Source organism: Salvelinus fontinalis, chromosome 4 (assembly GCF_029448725.1).
Source record: "Salvelinus fontinalis isolate EN_2023a chromosome 4, ASM2944872v1, whole genome shotgun sequence".
NCBI lineage: Eukaryota > Metazoa > Chordata > Actinopteri > Salmoniformes > Salmonidae > Salvelinus > Salvelinus fontinalis.
In genome coordinates, this window is record NC_074668.1 from 37268423 (window position 1) to 37285352 (window position 16930).

At 44.9% G+C, this 16930-nt stretch overlaps 1 protein-coding gene across 1 annotated transcript; it reads right to left on the bottom strand.

Annotated features, from left to right (window-relative positions):
* Positions 1–23: 23 nt before the first annotated feature.
* On the bottom strand, positions 24–14428 carry LOC129853684 (thrombospondin-4-B-like). The gene is made up of 22 exons (XM_055920006.1): positions 14103–14428; positions 12581–12778; positions 12208–12455; positions 12007–12118; positions 11709–11794; positions 11542–11593; positions 11139–11320; positions 10897–11034; positions 7479–7559; positions 7234–7386; positions 7047–7151; positions 6825–6932; positions 6563–6722; positions 5606–5724; positions 5212–5264; positions 4938–5119; positions 3723–3901; positions 3459–3507; positions 2267–2463; positions 1428–1600; positions 881–1020; positions 24–731 (listed from the first exon to the last, which is right to left on the bottom strand). The coding sequence occupies exons 1-22, from the start codon at positions 14179–14181 to the stop codon at positions 682–684; spliced, it is 2844 nt and encodes a 947-aa protein (XP_055775981.1). The 5' UTR covers positions 14182–14428; the 3' UTR covers positions 24–681.
* Between the last annotated feature and the right edge of the window lie 2502 nt (positions 14429–16930).

The following is a 16930-nucleotide window of genomic DNA, read 5'->3' on the forward strand; positions in this document are numbered from 1 at the left end:
CAGAGAGGGTGTTTTACCAAATGCTCAGAATATTTATTCATAGATTTACTGAACAAAAAATGACACATCTATTGAATGTAACGTATGATGGACATCGGTTGTTTTCATGTAAGTGCAGTCAATACCAGCTCCTTCATTTATTTCCCTTGTCTTTGTTTTCCTCCAATGGCAGAAATAGGAGAGACCCTAACTACAGTTTGAACCCCTAGATACAATAACCCTCACCTCAGATAGTAGACATATACAGGTTCACTACAACACTACAATATACATCAGTCTTTTAGTTAACCAATTTTAGTTAACCAAGTAACCAATTCCACATGTACAGTACCGTATAGCGTGTGTAGACACAGCATTAACAAGTCATGTCTGGAAGTCTGTTGCCCTGATGAGTAGACGTCAGTCTTCATACCAGGCAAAAGTCTAGCAGTAATAATAATGCTTTTATAAAAGGGATGATTGCTTGTGAAAAGCCCCTTTAAAAGCCTTGCTCCTCTCATAATGCCCCCACTAAATGCACAATGCCGCTTGGTCCCTTCTCCCATCTCCTCTCTCCTCTTTTTCCCTCTTCCTCTCTTTCTCCCCCTCTCTTCTCTGTCCCATCCTCATTTTTCTGTCCTTTAACACCCCGTCCCAATATCTCTTCTCCGCTCCTTCTCTCCTCTTCCACGCTCGGTGTGTTTATTCAGTGTTCTGGGCACTGTACTCCTGGTAATCTTCAGGGATGGTGTCTGTAGAGGGACAAACAGAACAGCGAGGTGTTGACTTAAACATCCTGTAGCAATGACAATACTTAGACAGCTTCTGTCCTATCAGAGTGCTGTGACCGGCGCTAGTCTCTGTATCTGTCTGCTAGTTGGCTGAGTGGGGTGTCACTCACCATTGCAGCGGTACTTGAGGTTGGACCAGATGATGTTTTCCTGGGAGAAACAGAAGACGCCCAGTCTCCCTCCTCGCATACTGTTGTCTATCTTCACCCCAGAGTCTGCTACCAGGTTGGGACCCTCATAGAAACGCGCCCTGAACAGAAGACACACACATGGTTCAGAGTGTTTGTGTGGGTGTGTGTTAGTGGGTGTGTAGTCTCCAAACCCGACCATAGCCAACACAGTGACTAAGGTCTGGTTTCAATTATGGACTCTTGGCATACAGGAACTACCTCACTGGCTACATCACTACTTAATCTGCTTTAATCAAATACAAAATAGTAACTAGCAAGATAGAGATCACGGGGGGGGGTTTTAACGAGTACATTTCGCTAGTGGCTACCTCAACTAAAACCACTGCAAACATTTTTTCCTGTATGACAAAAGAGTCCATCATTTAAACCAGACCCTAGTCACTGTGTTGCCTAGTCACTGTGTTGCCTAAGGTGGAGTTTACAGACTAGTGTGTGTGGGTAGTCCGTGTGGATGTGTGTTTCTCACCTGATGTATCCAACCTGTGGTCTGTGCTGTAGATACCAGCGGTAGGACACCTTGTCCTTCCAGCCCACGTTCCTCTTGTCCTTCCACAGCAGACGTACCTGGTCGTTGGTGTCTCCTGTGTGCCACAAGGAGTTCCTCAGATACTCCCCTGGACCTGTCTTAGACTTCACCGCCTGGAGGAGGGAGAGAGAGGTGGGAGAAGGTAAGAAAGAAAGGTCAGAAGCCTTTTGAGATTGATCACTGTATTTCATTTAATCTTTATTTAACTAGGCAAGTCAGTTAAGAACAAATTTCTTATTTACACTGACAGTCTACACCGGCCAAACCCGGACCAATTGTGCGCCGCCCCATGGGACTCCCAATCACAGCCGGTTGTGATACAGCCTGAATTCAAACCAGGGTGTTTGTGGTGACACCTCTACTGAGATGCAGTGCCTTAGACCGCTGCACCACTCAGGAGCCCATGTAAATCAATCAATATTTATAAAGCCTTTTTTACATCAACAGATGTCACAAACTGCTATACAGAAACACAACCTAAAACTCCAAACAGCAAGCAATGCAGATGTATAAGCACAGTAGCATGCACCCACGCACACACACACCCCTATACCTTCCCTAGACCTATAGGGCACCAGGTACACTAGCCGTTAGAGCATTGGGCCAGTAACAGAAAGGTTGCGGGTTTGAATACCCGAGTTGACAAAGTGAAAAATCTGTCGATGTGTCCTTGGGCAAGGCACTTAACCCTAATTTGAACCAGGGGCACCGTACTAATATGGCTGACCCTGTATAACTACACCTATCTGGTGTATGTGACCATTTATTTGTATTTTTACCTTGAGCTGTATGCCAGGCTCAGCCACAGCTCTGAAGGGTACAGCCTGCCAGTAGGTCTGTTCAGTCTGTTTCCACATGACCACGTAGAAGGAGGAGGAGTCCTGGTAGCCGAAGATGAAGCCTGCATAGTCATCATCAGTCATCGTGTTCACGTGGAACGTCCCCTCAAAGTCTACCCCACTGAACGCTGTGTAGCCTACACACAGACACGCACACAAATACACACAACACAGGCTTATTACATCAAATCAAACTGTATTTGTCACATGCGCCAAATACAACAAGTGTAGACGTTACCGTGAAATGCTTACTTACAAGCCCTTAACCAGCAGTGAAGTTCAAGAAGAGTTAAGAAAATACTTACCAAATTAAAGTAAAAAATTATAAAAAGTAACACAATAAAATAACAATATTATGGCTATATACAGGCGGTACCGGTACCAAGTCAATATGCGGGGGTACAGGTTAGTCAGGGTCATTTGTTCATGTAGGTAGGGGTAAAGTGACTATGCATAGATAATAAACAGCGAGTAGCAGCAGTGTAGAAACAAAGTGGGGGGTGGCCACTTGATTAATTGTTCAGCAGTCTTATGGATTGGGTGTAGAAGCTGTTAAGAAGCCTTTTGGTCCTAGACTTGGCGCTCCGGTACTGCTTGCCAGAGCGGGAGACTGGAGTCTCTGACAATGTTTTGGGCTTTCCTCTGACACTGCCTATTATATAGGTCCTGGATGGTAGGAAGCTTGGCCCCAGTGATATACTGGGCCGTACGCACTACCCTCTGTAGCGTCTTACGCCCGAGCAGTTGCCATACCAGGCCCTGATGCAACCAGTCAGGATGCTCTCGATGGTGCAGCTGTATAACTTTTTGAGGATCTGGGGACCCATGCCAAATCCTTTCAGTCTCCTGAGCGGGAAAAGGTGTTGTCGTGCTTTCTTCTTCTTTGGTGTGTTTGGACCATGATAGTTCGTTGGTGATGTGGACACCAAGGAACTTGAAACTCTCGACCCGCTCCACTACAGCCATGTCGATATTAATGAGGGCCTGTTCGGCCCGCCTTTTCCTGTAGTCCACGAACAGCTCCTTTGTCACACACACACACACTGAACAATGTGGGGCCTACACATACAGAGTGAGTAGCACAGAGAGGGTGGACATCCGCCTGTCAAATGGGAACTGAGAGTTGTCTTACCTACAGCGAGGCCAGGGTCAGAGTTCATAGTCTGGACTATCTCCATACCCTGGGGAGAGAAGGAGAGAGAGAGTTATGATACTACAGATGACATACTAGAGAGTACTCCACTACCTACTGTACACAGCATAGATCAAACTTAATCAAATAACTCAGTCAAGGATCGAATGTTGTACTTCATACTCTTTGACCCTACAACTGTTATTGTTACTCAATATCTGCTAGATGACTAAAATGTCAGCATGTTAAAGACGATAAGGTCACCTGGTTGAGAACCACCCAGTTGGGATCAATCTGGGCGTCACCCTCAGGGTCCAGTACTACCGTCTGATAGGCTCTGAAGTCAGTCAGGGTGACCTCAGCGTTCTCTGGACAGTTGTCTATCCTGTCAATCACCTTGTCCTGGTCAAAGTCCCCTGCACACGCATCACCCACGCCGTCGTCTGGAACACACACACACACACACACACACACACACACACACACACACACACACACACACACACACACACACACACACACACACACACACACATACATGCCGGATTAGTGTACTGTACATCAATGCATCATTGAGCCAGCTAGGTCTTTGTGACACACACACACACACACACACACACACACACACACACACACACACACACACACACACACACACACACACACACACACATACATGCCGGATTAGTGTACTGTACATCAATGCATCATTGAGCCAGCTAGGTCTTTGTGACACACACACACACACACACACACACACACACACACACACACACACACACACACACACACACACACATACATGCCGGATTAGTGTACTGTACATCAATGCATCATTGAGCCAGCTAGGTCTTTGTGACACACACACACACACACACACACACACACACACACACACACACACACACACACACACACACACACACACACACACATACATGCCGGATTAGTGTACTGTACATCAATGCATCATTGAGCCAGCTAGGTCTTTGTGACACACACACACACACACACACACACACACACACACACACACACACACACACACACACACACACACACATACATGCCGGATTAGTGTACTGTACATCAATGCATCATTGAGCCAGCTAGGTCTTTGTGACACACACACACACACACATACATGCCGGATTAGTGTACTGTACATCAATGCATCATTGAGCCAGCTAGGTCTTTGTGACACACACACACACACACACACACACACACACACACACACACATACATGCCGGATTAGTGTACTGTACATCAATGCATCATTGAGCCAGCTAGGTCTTTGTGACACACACACACACACACACACACACACACACACACACACACACACACACACACACACACACACACACACACACACACACACACACACACACACACACACACACTGAAGAACAATTAGACTAGAGAGAGCATTGCTATAATAGAGCAGGAAGGAAGAGGATCCGTGTTGTGACTGACTGTCCTCATCTCTCTGGTCAGGGTTGACCACCAGTCTGCAGTTGTCTGCTTGGTCCAGGATACCGTCGTTGTCATCGTCATCGTCACACTCGTCTCCCTGTCCGTCCTTATCTGTGTCCAGCTGGGAGGAGTTGATGACTGTAGGACAGTTGTCCTTAGTGTTCTGGTGACCGTCCCCATCACTGATAGAGAGGAGGGTCAAAGTCAACCCAGTACACTCACTATCAGTAAGTATCACTTCTAAAGGTGCGGATATGTTTATAGAAGGATCTACCTGTCTATGTTGGTGTCACATGTGTCTCCTACAAGATCATCATCAACATCTGACTGTGGGAGAAGAAACATAAATCTTATTCAATAATGTCATGAGGCTGCACGTTACTACATTAACAATGGGTTTCAGTCTGAGGTTGGGGTAAAGGTTTGATATTTGGTAGGATATTTGACCTGTAGGTTGTGGTGCTGTGGTTATGTTGTGGATGTGTTGTGGTTGTGTTGTGCAGTGTTGTGGTTGTGTTGTGCAGTGTTGTGGTTGTGTTGTGCAGTGTTGTGGTTGTGTTGTGCAGTGTTGTGGTTGTGTTGTAGTTGTGCTATGGTTCTGTTGTGGTTGTGTTGTAGTTGTGCTATGGTTCTGTTGTGGTTGAGTGTTGTTGTTGTTTTACGGTTACCTGGTTGGGGTTGACCATGTCAGGACAGCTGTCACAGGCGTCTCCCACCCCATCGTTGTCTCTGTCCCTCTGGTCTAGGTTGGCCACACGCTGGCAGTTATCCAGAATGTTCTTCAGGCCTGACCACAAAAACACAAATACAGATAAAAACACAGACAGTTATTTTTCTAGTCTGAGTGTTAGTGTCCTCGGGCCCCAGATGACAGTGTTTGTTCAGGGCAGAGTTGAATAGTTTCCACTGGCTCTCAGCTGCTGGCAGGGTTTATAATGGATTTTTTTTATAGCAGAGACAGACATGACCAAGTGTTAGAGGGGGAGACATGACCAAACGATCAAGAGGTTGGAGACCTGCCCCAGTGCACAGACAGGAAACATCAAACGCACACACACACACACACACACACACAAACACACACAATAAACTAGGGCACGGTTTCACTGCATCTGCCAACGGAACAAATGAGAGTTTAAAAAAAAGGTAATCTAGTAGCTAAAGAGGACAATTCCAAATGGATCATTTATATTGAGAAATGGGAACTCATTTAAATCAATGTTTTTACTAGTGTTTTGAACTTTATGAGGCGGAACCCTACCCCAGCTCCTGTTTTCCCTGTAAACAGATGAGCTAATAGGTAGCAGACTTTGATGGAAGACAGACTGAAACAGACTGAGAGGATGTGAATGGATTCAACAGATATGGCTCTGCTCTGTTGAAGACAATGATAATGTCTGGAACCGCTGGAGACAGGAGACATGCTGTGTTCAACCAGACAGCTAGACTGACCTCAGACTAATGTGGTTTTGGGAAAAACGTCATGGATAAAGACGTCTCAGTGTGAAAAAGTACTACTACGGTCACTACCTTAAAATAAATCACTAGCTGTGGTAGAATTTCCTTCTGTCTCCAACTCTCTAATGACCAAAACCTGGGGAAGGCGCGTCAACGCACACACACACCGTCTCCATCCATGTCATCGTCACAGTCATCGCCTAGCCCGTCCTTGTCCGTGTCTCGTTGATCAGGGTTCTCCGTCGTCAAGCAGTTGTCACACGCGTCGCCATGGAGATCCTTATCGCTGTTCTTCTGGTTCACGTTAGGATGCAGCCAACAGTTATCCTGAGTTACACAGAGACAGAGTTACTGCGCATGTTAAAGGTGTATCCTACTTGATCGTGAATGCACTATACCCGAAAGGCGTGTAACAGTTGTGTACTGTACCTCTATGTTAACGATGCCGTCACTATCAGCGTCCTCATCACAGGCGTCCCCGAGCCCGTCCCTGTCTGCGTCCTCTTGGCCAGAGTTAGGAACAAACGCACAGTTGTCCTGGAAACAAACATGGAGGCTGCCTTACTATGGGGGAGAGGGAGAGGGTAAGTGGGAGGGAGAGGTAGAAGGAGAGGGAGAGGTAAAGTAGAAGTAGATGGAGCTGGATTTTACCTTCTTACAGTTGTTGTCCCTGCACCTCAGCTTTTCGTCTGGGTAAGCATCGATGTCTGTGTCCTTCCCACACACATAGCCGTTACCTGCCCACCCTATGTCACACTGATGGACGGAAGAGGAAAGGTTTTGGATTTGATCTTGGATTGACTGCGCATTAGTTTCACGTGTGTGTGTGTGTTCTCACCTGGCAGCTAACACTCCCGTCTCTCTCCACTACACACTGTGCATTGCTGTCACAGGGGTTGGGCTGGCCGTTCCCACAGAGCCTCTTCCCACTGCAGCCGCTTACCTGATCCCCAGAGAAGCCACTCTTACACTCCCCACAGCGGAATGAACCCTGGGAGAGACAACAAATACAGGCCCAGGCTTCATCTCAGGCCTACTATCAACAGGCTTCAATGGGAATATTCAAGCTGCTGTGACTCTTACCCTGGTGTTGTGGCAGTGAGAGTTGGCGGTGCAGCCTCCGTTGTCAGGAGGGCCCTGGCATTCATCTATGTCATCGCACACCTACAGACACACATGGAGAGGAATACACACGGTAACCAGTGGTGTAGTGGTGCTTGGAGGAGTGGGTAAAAATTACCAAAGGGCCCACCCGATGGAGGAAAGGCGCCTGGTGTGAAAAATTCTGTGACAAACCGTGACACACACTCTGAATGACCTAAAATGATAAATCCCATATTGGGCTTTCACAGTCAGGCCAACCCAAGCTGTACTGTGCAAGTAGGCTGATAAATGAGGCTGTCATCTGAGTCAGAAATTCACAGGTTTTTGATTTTCCCTTTTTGGGGAGGGTTTCGCTCTCAAAGTCTATTACATTTTTGGGGGGAAAATCAACAACATTTGATGTTCTAAGTCCACAACAATGTTTAAACCACATCAGGAGACCACTTTTGAGGTCTGGGAAAAATCTAAGACATTTACATTTTTTGAGTGTGTAGTTAGCAGTGTTTCTGTAGAGCACAAGTTGGCAAAACAAATGGCCACTGGATTGAAGCAAATAGTCATGATATCATTCTGCCAGGTAGGCGTGGGCTACATTGTAGCTAGTTGACATTTAATTGAGAAGGTTTTAGAGAAAGCCTTTCCATCCACCAGAAGACAATTAGGCCAATCATTAGCATCGCTATATATGTTTTACTTCATATTATTAGGCTTGTCTTGTGTTGCTTCAAAGCAGCCTATAGCCAAAATCCCACCATATAACTGTGGAGGTAATTCTTTTATAAAGACGTCCTCATATGCTCTCTCCTGTTCTATTGGTTTTCAAATGAACTTTATTTCATTGTCTTGCAGGCAAAGGCATTATTGTAGTCATATTAGCAGCCCATGATAGTTGTTGCATCTTTAGATCTCACCTCTTTCTAAATGACTAACGGATATTTCAATCTCTGCCCATGAAACCGCGTATGGTGCATATTATAGAACGTTTTCTACCCGCAAATTGCATTTTGGGACATTTGCGCGTAGCCATCTGCACATTGCTGTACTTACAATGAGAAGAAATAATAGTTTATCAACATTTTAAGCTAAGCATTCTGATCTGTTTCATCCGCCTTATTAATTGATACAGGCTATACCTCCACCACACTACCTTGATACTCATTGTGGGTATTAAGAAGTTAATATATGCAAGGCCCACAGAAACAGTGGTTATATGGTGTATACCTGCCTATGCCCTCCACTACACCACTGACTGTAACAAGGCAGCAGGCAGCCTAGTGGGGCGGCAGGTAGCCTAGTGGTTAGAGTGTTGGACTTGTAACCGAAAGGTTGCAAGATTGAATCCCTGAGCTGACACGGTAAAAGTCTGTCGTTCTGCCCCTGAACAAGGCAGTTAATCCACTAGGCCGTCATTGAAAATAATAATTTGTTCTTAACTGACTTGCCTAGTTAAATAAAAGTTTAAAAAATTAAAATAACAGCAGCTCTCTTAAGTATAACACACTCTATACCATGTGCCTATTACTGTTTATAGGCAATTTGCACATGTGGTACCTGTTTGTGTGACTGTGTGGTACCTGTTTGTGTGACTGTGTGGTACCAATTTGTGTGATTGTGTGGCACCAGTCTGTGTGACTGTGTGGTACCTGTTTGTGTGACTGTGTGGTACCAGTCTGTGTGACTATGTGGTACCAGACTGTGTGGTACCAGTCTGTGTGACTGTGTGGTACCAGACTGTGTGGTACCAGTCTGTGTGACTGTGTGGTATCAATTTGTGTGACTGTGTTGTACCTGTTTGTGTGACTGTGTGGTACCTGTTTGTGTGACTGTATGGTACCTGTTTGTGTGACTGTGTGGTATCAATTTGTGTGACTGTGTGATACCTGTTTGTGTGACTGTGTGGTACCAGTCTGTGTGACTGTGTGGTACCTGTTTGTGTGACTGTGTGGTACCAGTCTGTGTGACTGTGTGGTATCAATTTGTGTGACTGTGTGGTACCTGTTTGTGTGACTGTGTGGTACCTGTTTGTCTGACTGTGTGGTACCTGTTTGAGTGATTTTGTGTTACCTGTTTGTCTGACTGTGTGGTACCTGTTTGAGTGACTGTGTGGTACCTGTTTGTGTGACTGTGTGGTACCTGTTTGAGTGATTTTGTGTTACCTGTTTGAGTAACTGTGTGGTACCTGTTTGTCTGACTGTGTGGTACCTGTTTGAGTGATTTTGTGTTACCTGTTTGAGTGACTATACATTACCTGTTTGTCTGACTGTGTGGTACCAGTCTGTGTGACTGTGTGGTATCAATTTGTGTGACTGTGTGGTACCTGTTTGTGTGACTGTGTGGTACCTGTTTTTTGTGACTGTGTGGTACCTGTTTGAGTGATTTTGTGTTACCTGTTTGTCTGACTGTGTGGTACCTGTTTGAGTGATTTTGTGTTACCTGTTTGTCTGACTGTGTGGTACCTGTTTGAGTGATTTTGTGTTACCTGTTTGAGTAACTGTGTGGTACCTGTTTGTGTGACTGTGTGGTACCTGTTTGAGTGATTTTGTGTTACCTGTTTGAGTGACTGTGTGGTACCTGTTTGTCTGACTGTGTGGTACCTGTTTGAGTGATTTTGTGTTACCTGTTTGTCTGACTGTGTGGTACCTGTTTGAGTGATTTTGTGTTACCTGTTTGAGTAACTGTGTGGTACCTGTTTGTGTGACTGTGTGGTACCTGTTTGAGTGATTTTGTGTTACCTGTTTGTCTGACTGTGTGGTACCTGTTTGAGTGATTTTGTGTTACCTGTTTGTCTGACTGTGTGGTACCTGTTTGAGTGATTTTGTGTTACCTGTTTGAGTAACTGTGTGGTACCTGTTTGTGTGACTGTGTGGTACCTGTTTGAGTGATTTTGTGGTACCTGTTTGAGTGATTTTGTGTTACCTGTTTGTCTGACTGTGTGGTACCTGTTTGAGTGATTTTGTGTTACCTGTTTGTCTGACTGTGTGGTACCTGTTTGAGTGATTTTGTGTTACCTGTTTGAGTAACTGTGTGGTACCTGTTTGTGTGACTGTGTGGTACCTGTTTGAGTGATTTTGTGTTACCTGTTTGTCTGACTGTGTGGTACCTGTTTGAGTGATTTTGTGTTACCTGTTTGAGTGACTATACGTTACCTGTCTGTCTGACTGTGTGTTACCTGTTTGAGTGACTATACGTTACCTGTTTGTGTGACTGTGTGGTACCTGTTTGTGTGACTGTATGGTACCTGTTTGTGTGACTGTGTGGTACCTGTTTGAGTGACTATACGTTACCTGTTTGTGTGACTGTGGTACCTGTTTGAGTGACTATACGTTACCTGTTTGAGTGACTATACGTTACCTGTTTGTGTGACTGTGTGGTACCTGTTTGAGTGACTATACGTTACCTGTTTGTGTGACTGTGCGTAGGACACTCCCACTCCGTTGATCTCAAGACCAGTGTATCCCAGAGGGCATCTCTCACAGCGGAACCCAGGAGCTGTGTTCACACACCTCACACCGGGGAAGCAGGGGTTAAACTGGCACTGCAACACACGCACGCACACACACACGTTAGCGTTCACACCATACGCTGGGGAAGTAGGGGTTAAAGGTTAAACTGACCCGGTAACACACACACCCCCCCTACCTCGTTCACGTCATCACAGTGAACTCCGTCTCCAGTGTATCCGTCGGGGCAGGGGGCGCAGGTGAAGCGTCCTCCCTCGGCCGGGATACACATGTCCTGATTGAAACACATACCTGGACTACACTGGGACGGGCCTGACCGTGCACCTGTACCTGGGCCAGACGCCATGTTGCCACTCAGACCTACAGACAGAGACACACGCATGTATAATATAACATCACACATAACTTGAGTATCCTCAATCAGTATCAGTCTCATCACTATCTTATTGATCCGGTTTCAGTTGACAGCTAAAATAAGAGCATGCACATAAGGAAGTCATTCATTATCTTCAGAAAGCATTAGTCCTAAGCAGTAACAGTAGCACTGTATTAGTAGTAATAGATCTAAGAGAACAGCTTACCACATGCCAGACACTCTGAGATGGTGTTTCTAAGGAATGTGGTCTCCTTAATCTTTTATGGGGGAAAGAAAATACCAGTTTACTGTAGATACAGAGAAAAAGACAAATGGCGGTGCCTTAAAAGGTGAGGGTACAACAGCATGTCTACTGTAAGGCAGGTGATGCACCTGCTTGAGGAGCAGGTCCTTCATCTCTGACATCATCTTGTGGAGCTCTAACATCTGAGACGGATCCTGTCCGCCTGTCTGGAGGCCTGTGGGAAATGTAGTCTTTAGCTACAGTTTTAGCTAAAGTGTATTTCTATGTTCCATCATACAGACTACATGACTTTATGGTTTATGATAACTTATGTCAAAATGCGGGTCTCAAGTGGGTCAAATGTACAGTATGGCAGAGACGCACAATGTGACATCAGAAACGGTCAAGTCATGTTTCAGGCAGCTTATAACAGGCCTGTGTTCTTACCCAGTAGCTGAATAGTACCCAGAGACTCGCTCTGCTGTATGCTGCAGTCCTGGAGCGTAGCGACGTTATCTAACGTGTCCTCTATCACCAGTTTCAGGTCCGTCAACTCATCCTGACAGAGACAGGTGGACAAGTGGTTGGTGAGTGACAACACAAAAAACAATCGTACTCATCTGTACCTATGCTAGTCTTGTGTCTCACCTGTCCGGTGGGCTGCAGGGTCCTGAGCGCCACCTTGTTGTGTCCAGGTGTCAGCGCCCCGAAGGCAGCAGGCAGCTCGTCCACAGTGTGAGCCAGTCTACAGTCTACGTAGACCGCCATACGACCTGGTCCTCTCTGCAGACCGCTGGCATGGATCATCACATGATGCTCTTTGCCGTCCGCCAGAGAGGGGTGGCTAAAACTGGTGGTGCCAGCCCTACCATCAGTCTTCTGGTAACGGATCGTCACTGAGGGAAAGGTCAGTTAGTTGCTTAGGAATGATAATCGTAGAGGAAGGGAGAGAAGGAGGCAGATTTGATTTAGATGTATGATCACATTTGTAAATTGAGACAGACAGCACGGCAGGGTTTACCCTTGTTGAGTTTGGCCTGCAGGGTGAACTCCAGGTACTTGCTGTTGTCCCTGGGGTTGATGATGCTGTAGAGATGAGAGGGGGACTTGCTATGGAGCCTGAAGGAGGAGAGGAGGAAGGCCTCATCCAGACCTTTAGTCTTCAGCCCTCCCTGCGTCAGGTCAGGCAAGCAGTCTGGAGACACCAGCAGGTCGTACACTAACACAGGACACACACAAACAACACAGAGACAACGTTTATTCAGAAGCCATGTGTTTGTGCCTGTGTGCATGCGTGTGCGACTGTCATTAGTGAGTTTATTAAGTGTGTGACTTCATGCTTGTGGCAATTACTGATGAGCTGTAGAGCTGCTCGTGCTGAGTGTCAGGGCTTTATGAAGTGGTAGATTGTGTGTGTGTGTGTGTGTGTGTGTGTGTGTGTGTGTGTGTGTGTGTGTGTGTGTGTGTGTGTGTGTGTGTGTGTGTGTGTGTGTGTGTGTGTGTGTGTGTGTGTGTGTGTGTGTGTGTGTGTGTGTGTGTGTGTGTGTGTGTGTGTGTGTGTGTGTGTGGTGCCACTGTTTTATGGCGTGGCAGATTGACCAAAGGGCCAGCAGTAAACTCTTTCCACTGGAACAAATCCACTGCTTCTACAGCCATGACCCACATTCTGGAATAATACTAAGAGATGTGGGTTTGTATGGAAAAATTGATGCGTATGGATTCCAGAGAAATTAAGTTATTGCACAAACACTTTCCTAAAGCCAATCAGTGTCATTCTATTTGGGTCACCCTATGGATAGATGTGTAAGTATGTGACCTTTTCCACAACACAATGCATTAAACACAAACCCATTAAAGTCCTTTTTTTATTTATTTTTTATTTCACCTTTATTTAACCAGGTAGGCCAGTTGAGAACAAGTTCTCATTTACAACTGTGACCTGGCCAAGATAAAGCAAAGCAGTGTGACACAAACAATACAGTTAGACATTCAATAAACAAACGTACAGTCAATAACACAATAGAAAAGTCTATATACAGTGTGTGCAAATTAAGTAAGATAAGGGAGGTAAGGCAATAAACAGGCCATAGGGGAAAAATAATTACAATTTAGGATTAAACACTGGAGTGATAGATGTGCAGAAGATGAATGTGCAAGTAGAGATACTGGGGTGCAAAGGAGCAAAACATAAATAACAATATGGGGATGAGGTAGTTGAGTGGGCTATTTACAGATCATTTTAACTGAGCCGCTGCTAAATATATCATTATAATTCATCAGAAAATCACTGCAAAATGCTTGATTTAATGAGTAATGGAGAAATGACAGATTCAGAGAAGCAAAGTCAGAGATTCAGATTTAGTGTAGATTGAGTAGATTTAGAAGTTATAGATTAAGAAATTACAGACTCAGTAGATTAAGAAGGTACAGATTGAGTATATTGATAAGGTATTACAACGAATAAAGGTTACTGGTGTACTACTTTAGGAGCATTTTGATAGGTCAGAGAGGGGTATTGATAGGTGATAGGTTGAGGTACTCACCAATGCCTTGTGCTGTGACAGTCGTGGCCAGTTGTAGCATCAGCAGAGAGAGGACCACTTTTCTGATCCACACCCCCATCCTCACACTTCCTAGTCTTCAGCCTTCAGCACAAACCAGTCCTGAGAGCCCAGGCTGGGTCACCGTCACGACTAGTACACAGTACACCTGGTCCTACAGACAGGGATCAATACAGCAGCTATCTATTTAGAATACCCCTGGTGCTGACTGATGGATAGACAGACTGACAAACTGACAGACGGATGCTGAAAGCAGAGTCCTAGTAGCAGTGGGGAGATTCTCCTGTAGCTACAGACTGGCTTTTTTAAAGGGGCCAGACCTTAAAGTAGAGGGGTGTGTTCCTGCATTCCTGTAGCTGCAGAGGGGTTTTGAAAAGGGAGGGTAACGTCTCAGTGTTCCTGTAGGGACTGTGTTTTTAAAGAGGTGGTGTGTGTGTGTTTGGTCCAGGAGGGAGATGTCCAGACCTTGGACATTGAGACAGTTTTTAACTCTGGAAGAGTTTCAATTTGAGAGTCTGGTCCTCATCTCTGTCTCTGGGCTCCTTTTGGTAACCGCAAGATATTTCTACATCTTAGAGGCTTCAGAAAAACAGACCATTCCCAGATGCATTTACCACGTTCTGTGTGTCGATCTGTCTGTTTTTCTATTTTCTCATTTTATTTTACCTTTCTTTGACCAGGAAGTCTTTGAAGAGAGAGAAATTAAATCTATCAGATAATCACATAATTTCCTATAGTTCAAGTGTCCGTAGTTCAGTTCACCCAAATACCTATTCTGGCTGTTCACCCAAATACCTGCACTGGCCCACCCTATTCCCATCAGGTGCTGGACGGACGCCATATTGGAGCCTTTGCCTATGACACAAAGGGGAAAATACAGATAAAACCAGCTGGACGGAATGAGAGTTACTGAAATTTACACAATGCATGACCATGTCATAAATACTTCACATTCTTTCTCCTGGACATAGCACTTCTACATAAAATTATTTCTGATATTTACTATCTTGTAAAGATATAGGGCCCAGGAGACCTATATACTGTAGTAGAAAACCACCTTTAAAATAATTACTATTTTAAGACATGGAGAGTCCATTGCCATATGCATGGACATGTAGAGTTAGACCAGTCAAGTCTGACTGCCATAATTGTTCCGCCATGTAACTTCCTAGTAATGGAGTCACCCCCTCATAATCATAGGTTTTATGGTCATAGAGCTGCAGTTAATGAATACAGGCCCTGCAGGTTGCAATGTAATTGAAGGACAATCATTGAAGAACACACATCCGCAAAGTGGGTGTGGAAGAGGTGAAAAAAGTATTGTTATCTAACAACAATGACAAGCCACCTGGGTCTGACAACTTTGATAGAACATTACTAAGGATTATAGCAGACTATATTGCCATTCCTATTTTTGTATCTCTTCAATCTAAGCCTACAGGAAAGTGTGTCCCCCTGGAGGGGAGCAACAGTTATTTTGACCCTGCTGGTCATCTATGAATGTTCGAACATCTTGAAGAACAAACAGGCCTTAATGACCATGTACTATTATAATCTCCACCCGGCACAGCCAGAAGAGGACTGGCCACCCCTCAGAGCCTGGTTCCTCTCTAGGTTTCTTCCTAGATTCCTGCCATTCTAGGGAGTTGTTCCTAGTCACCGTGCTTCTACATCTGCATTGCTTGCTGTTTGGGGTTTTAGGCTGGGTATCTGTATAAGCACTTTGTGACCTCTGCTGATGTAAAAAAGGCTTTATAAATACATTTGATTGATTGATTCCGCTACCCAAGAGTAGCAAAGCACCCTTTACTGGCTCAAACAGCTGACCAATAAGCCTGCGACCAACCCTTAGTAAACTTTTTGGGAAGAAATTGTTTGACCAGATACAATACTATTTCACAGTAAACAAATTACTGACTTTCAGCATGCTTATAGGGAAGGGCACTCAACATGTACTGCACTTACACAAATGACTTCTGATTGTCTGAAAGAAATTGATAAAAAGAAGCTTGTGAGAGCGGTTTTGTTAGTCTTCATTTCAGCTTTTGACACGATTGATCATAATCTACTACTGTAAAAACGTATATGTTACGGCTTTACATACCATGCTATATCGTAGATTGAGAGTTACCTGTCTAACAGATCATTTACATTTACATTTAAGTCATTTAGCAGACGCTCTTATCCAGAGCGACTTACAAAGATCACAGAGGGTGTTTTTTAATGGAAGCCTCATCAACATAATCCAGGTAGAGTCGAGCATTACCCAGGGAAGTTGTCTAGGCCCCTTACTTTTTTCAATTTTTACTAATGACCTGCCACTGGCACTGAGTAAAGCATGTTGTCACGTTCCTGACCGGTTTTCTGTTATTTTGTATGTGTTTGACGGTCAGGGCGTGAGTTTGGGTGGGTAGTCTATGTTTTGTGTTTCTATGTTGGTTAAAGGGTGACCTGATATGGCTCTCAATTAGAGGCAGGTGGTTTTCATTTCCTCTGATTGAGAGCCATATTAAGGTAGGTGTTTTCACACTGTTTGTTTGTGGGTGGTTGTCTCCTGTGTCTGTGTCTATGTACGTTGCGCCACACGGGACTGTTTTCGGTTTGTTTGTTCTTTTGTTCGGTTTATGTAGTCTGTTCCTGTTTCATGCGTTCTTCGTGTCATGTAAGTTCTTATGTTCAGGTGCGTCTACGTCGTTTGTTGTTTTGTAGTTTGTTAAAGTGTTTTCGTGTTTTTTCGTCTTTAATTTAATAAATCATGTCATATCAAGAAGCTGCATTTTGGTTCAATCCCTGCTCCTCCTCTTCGGATG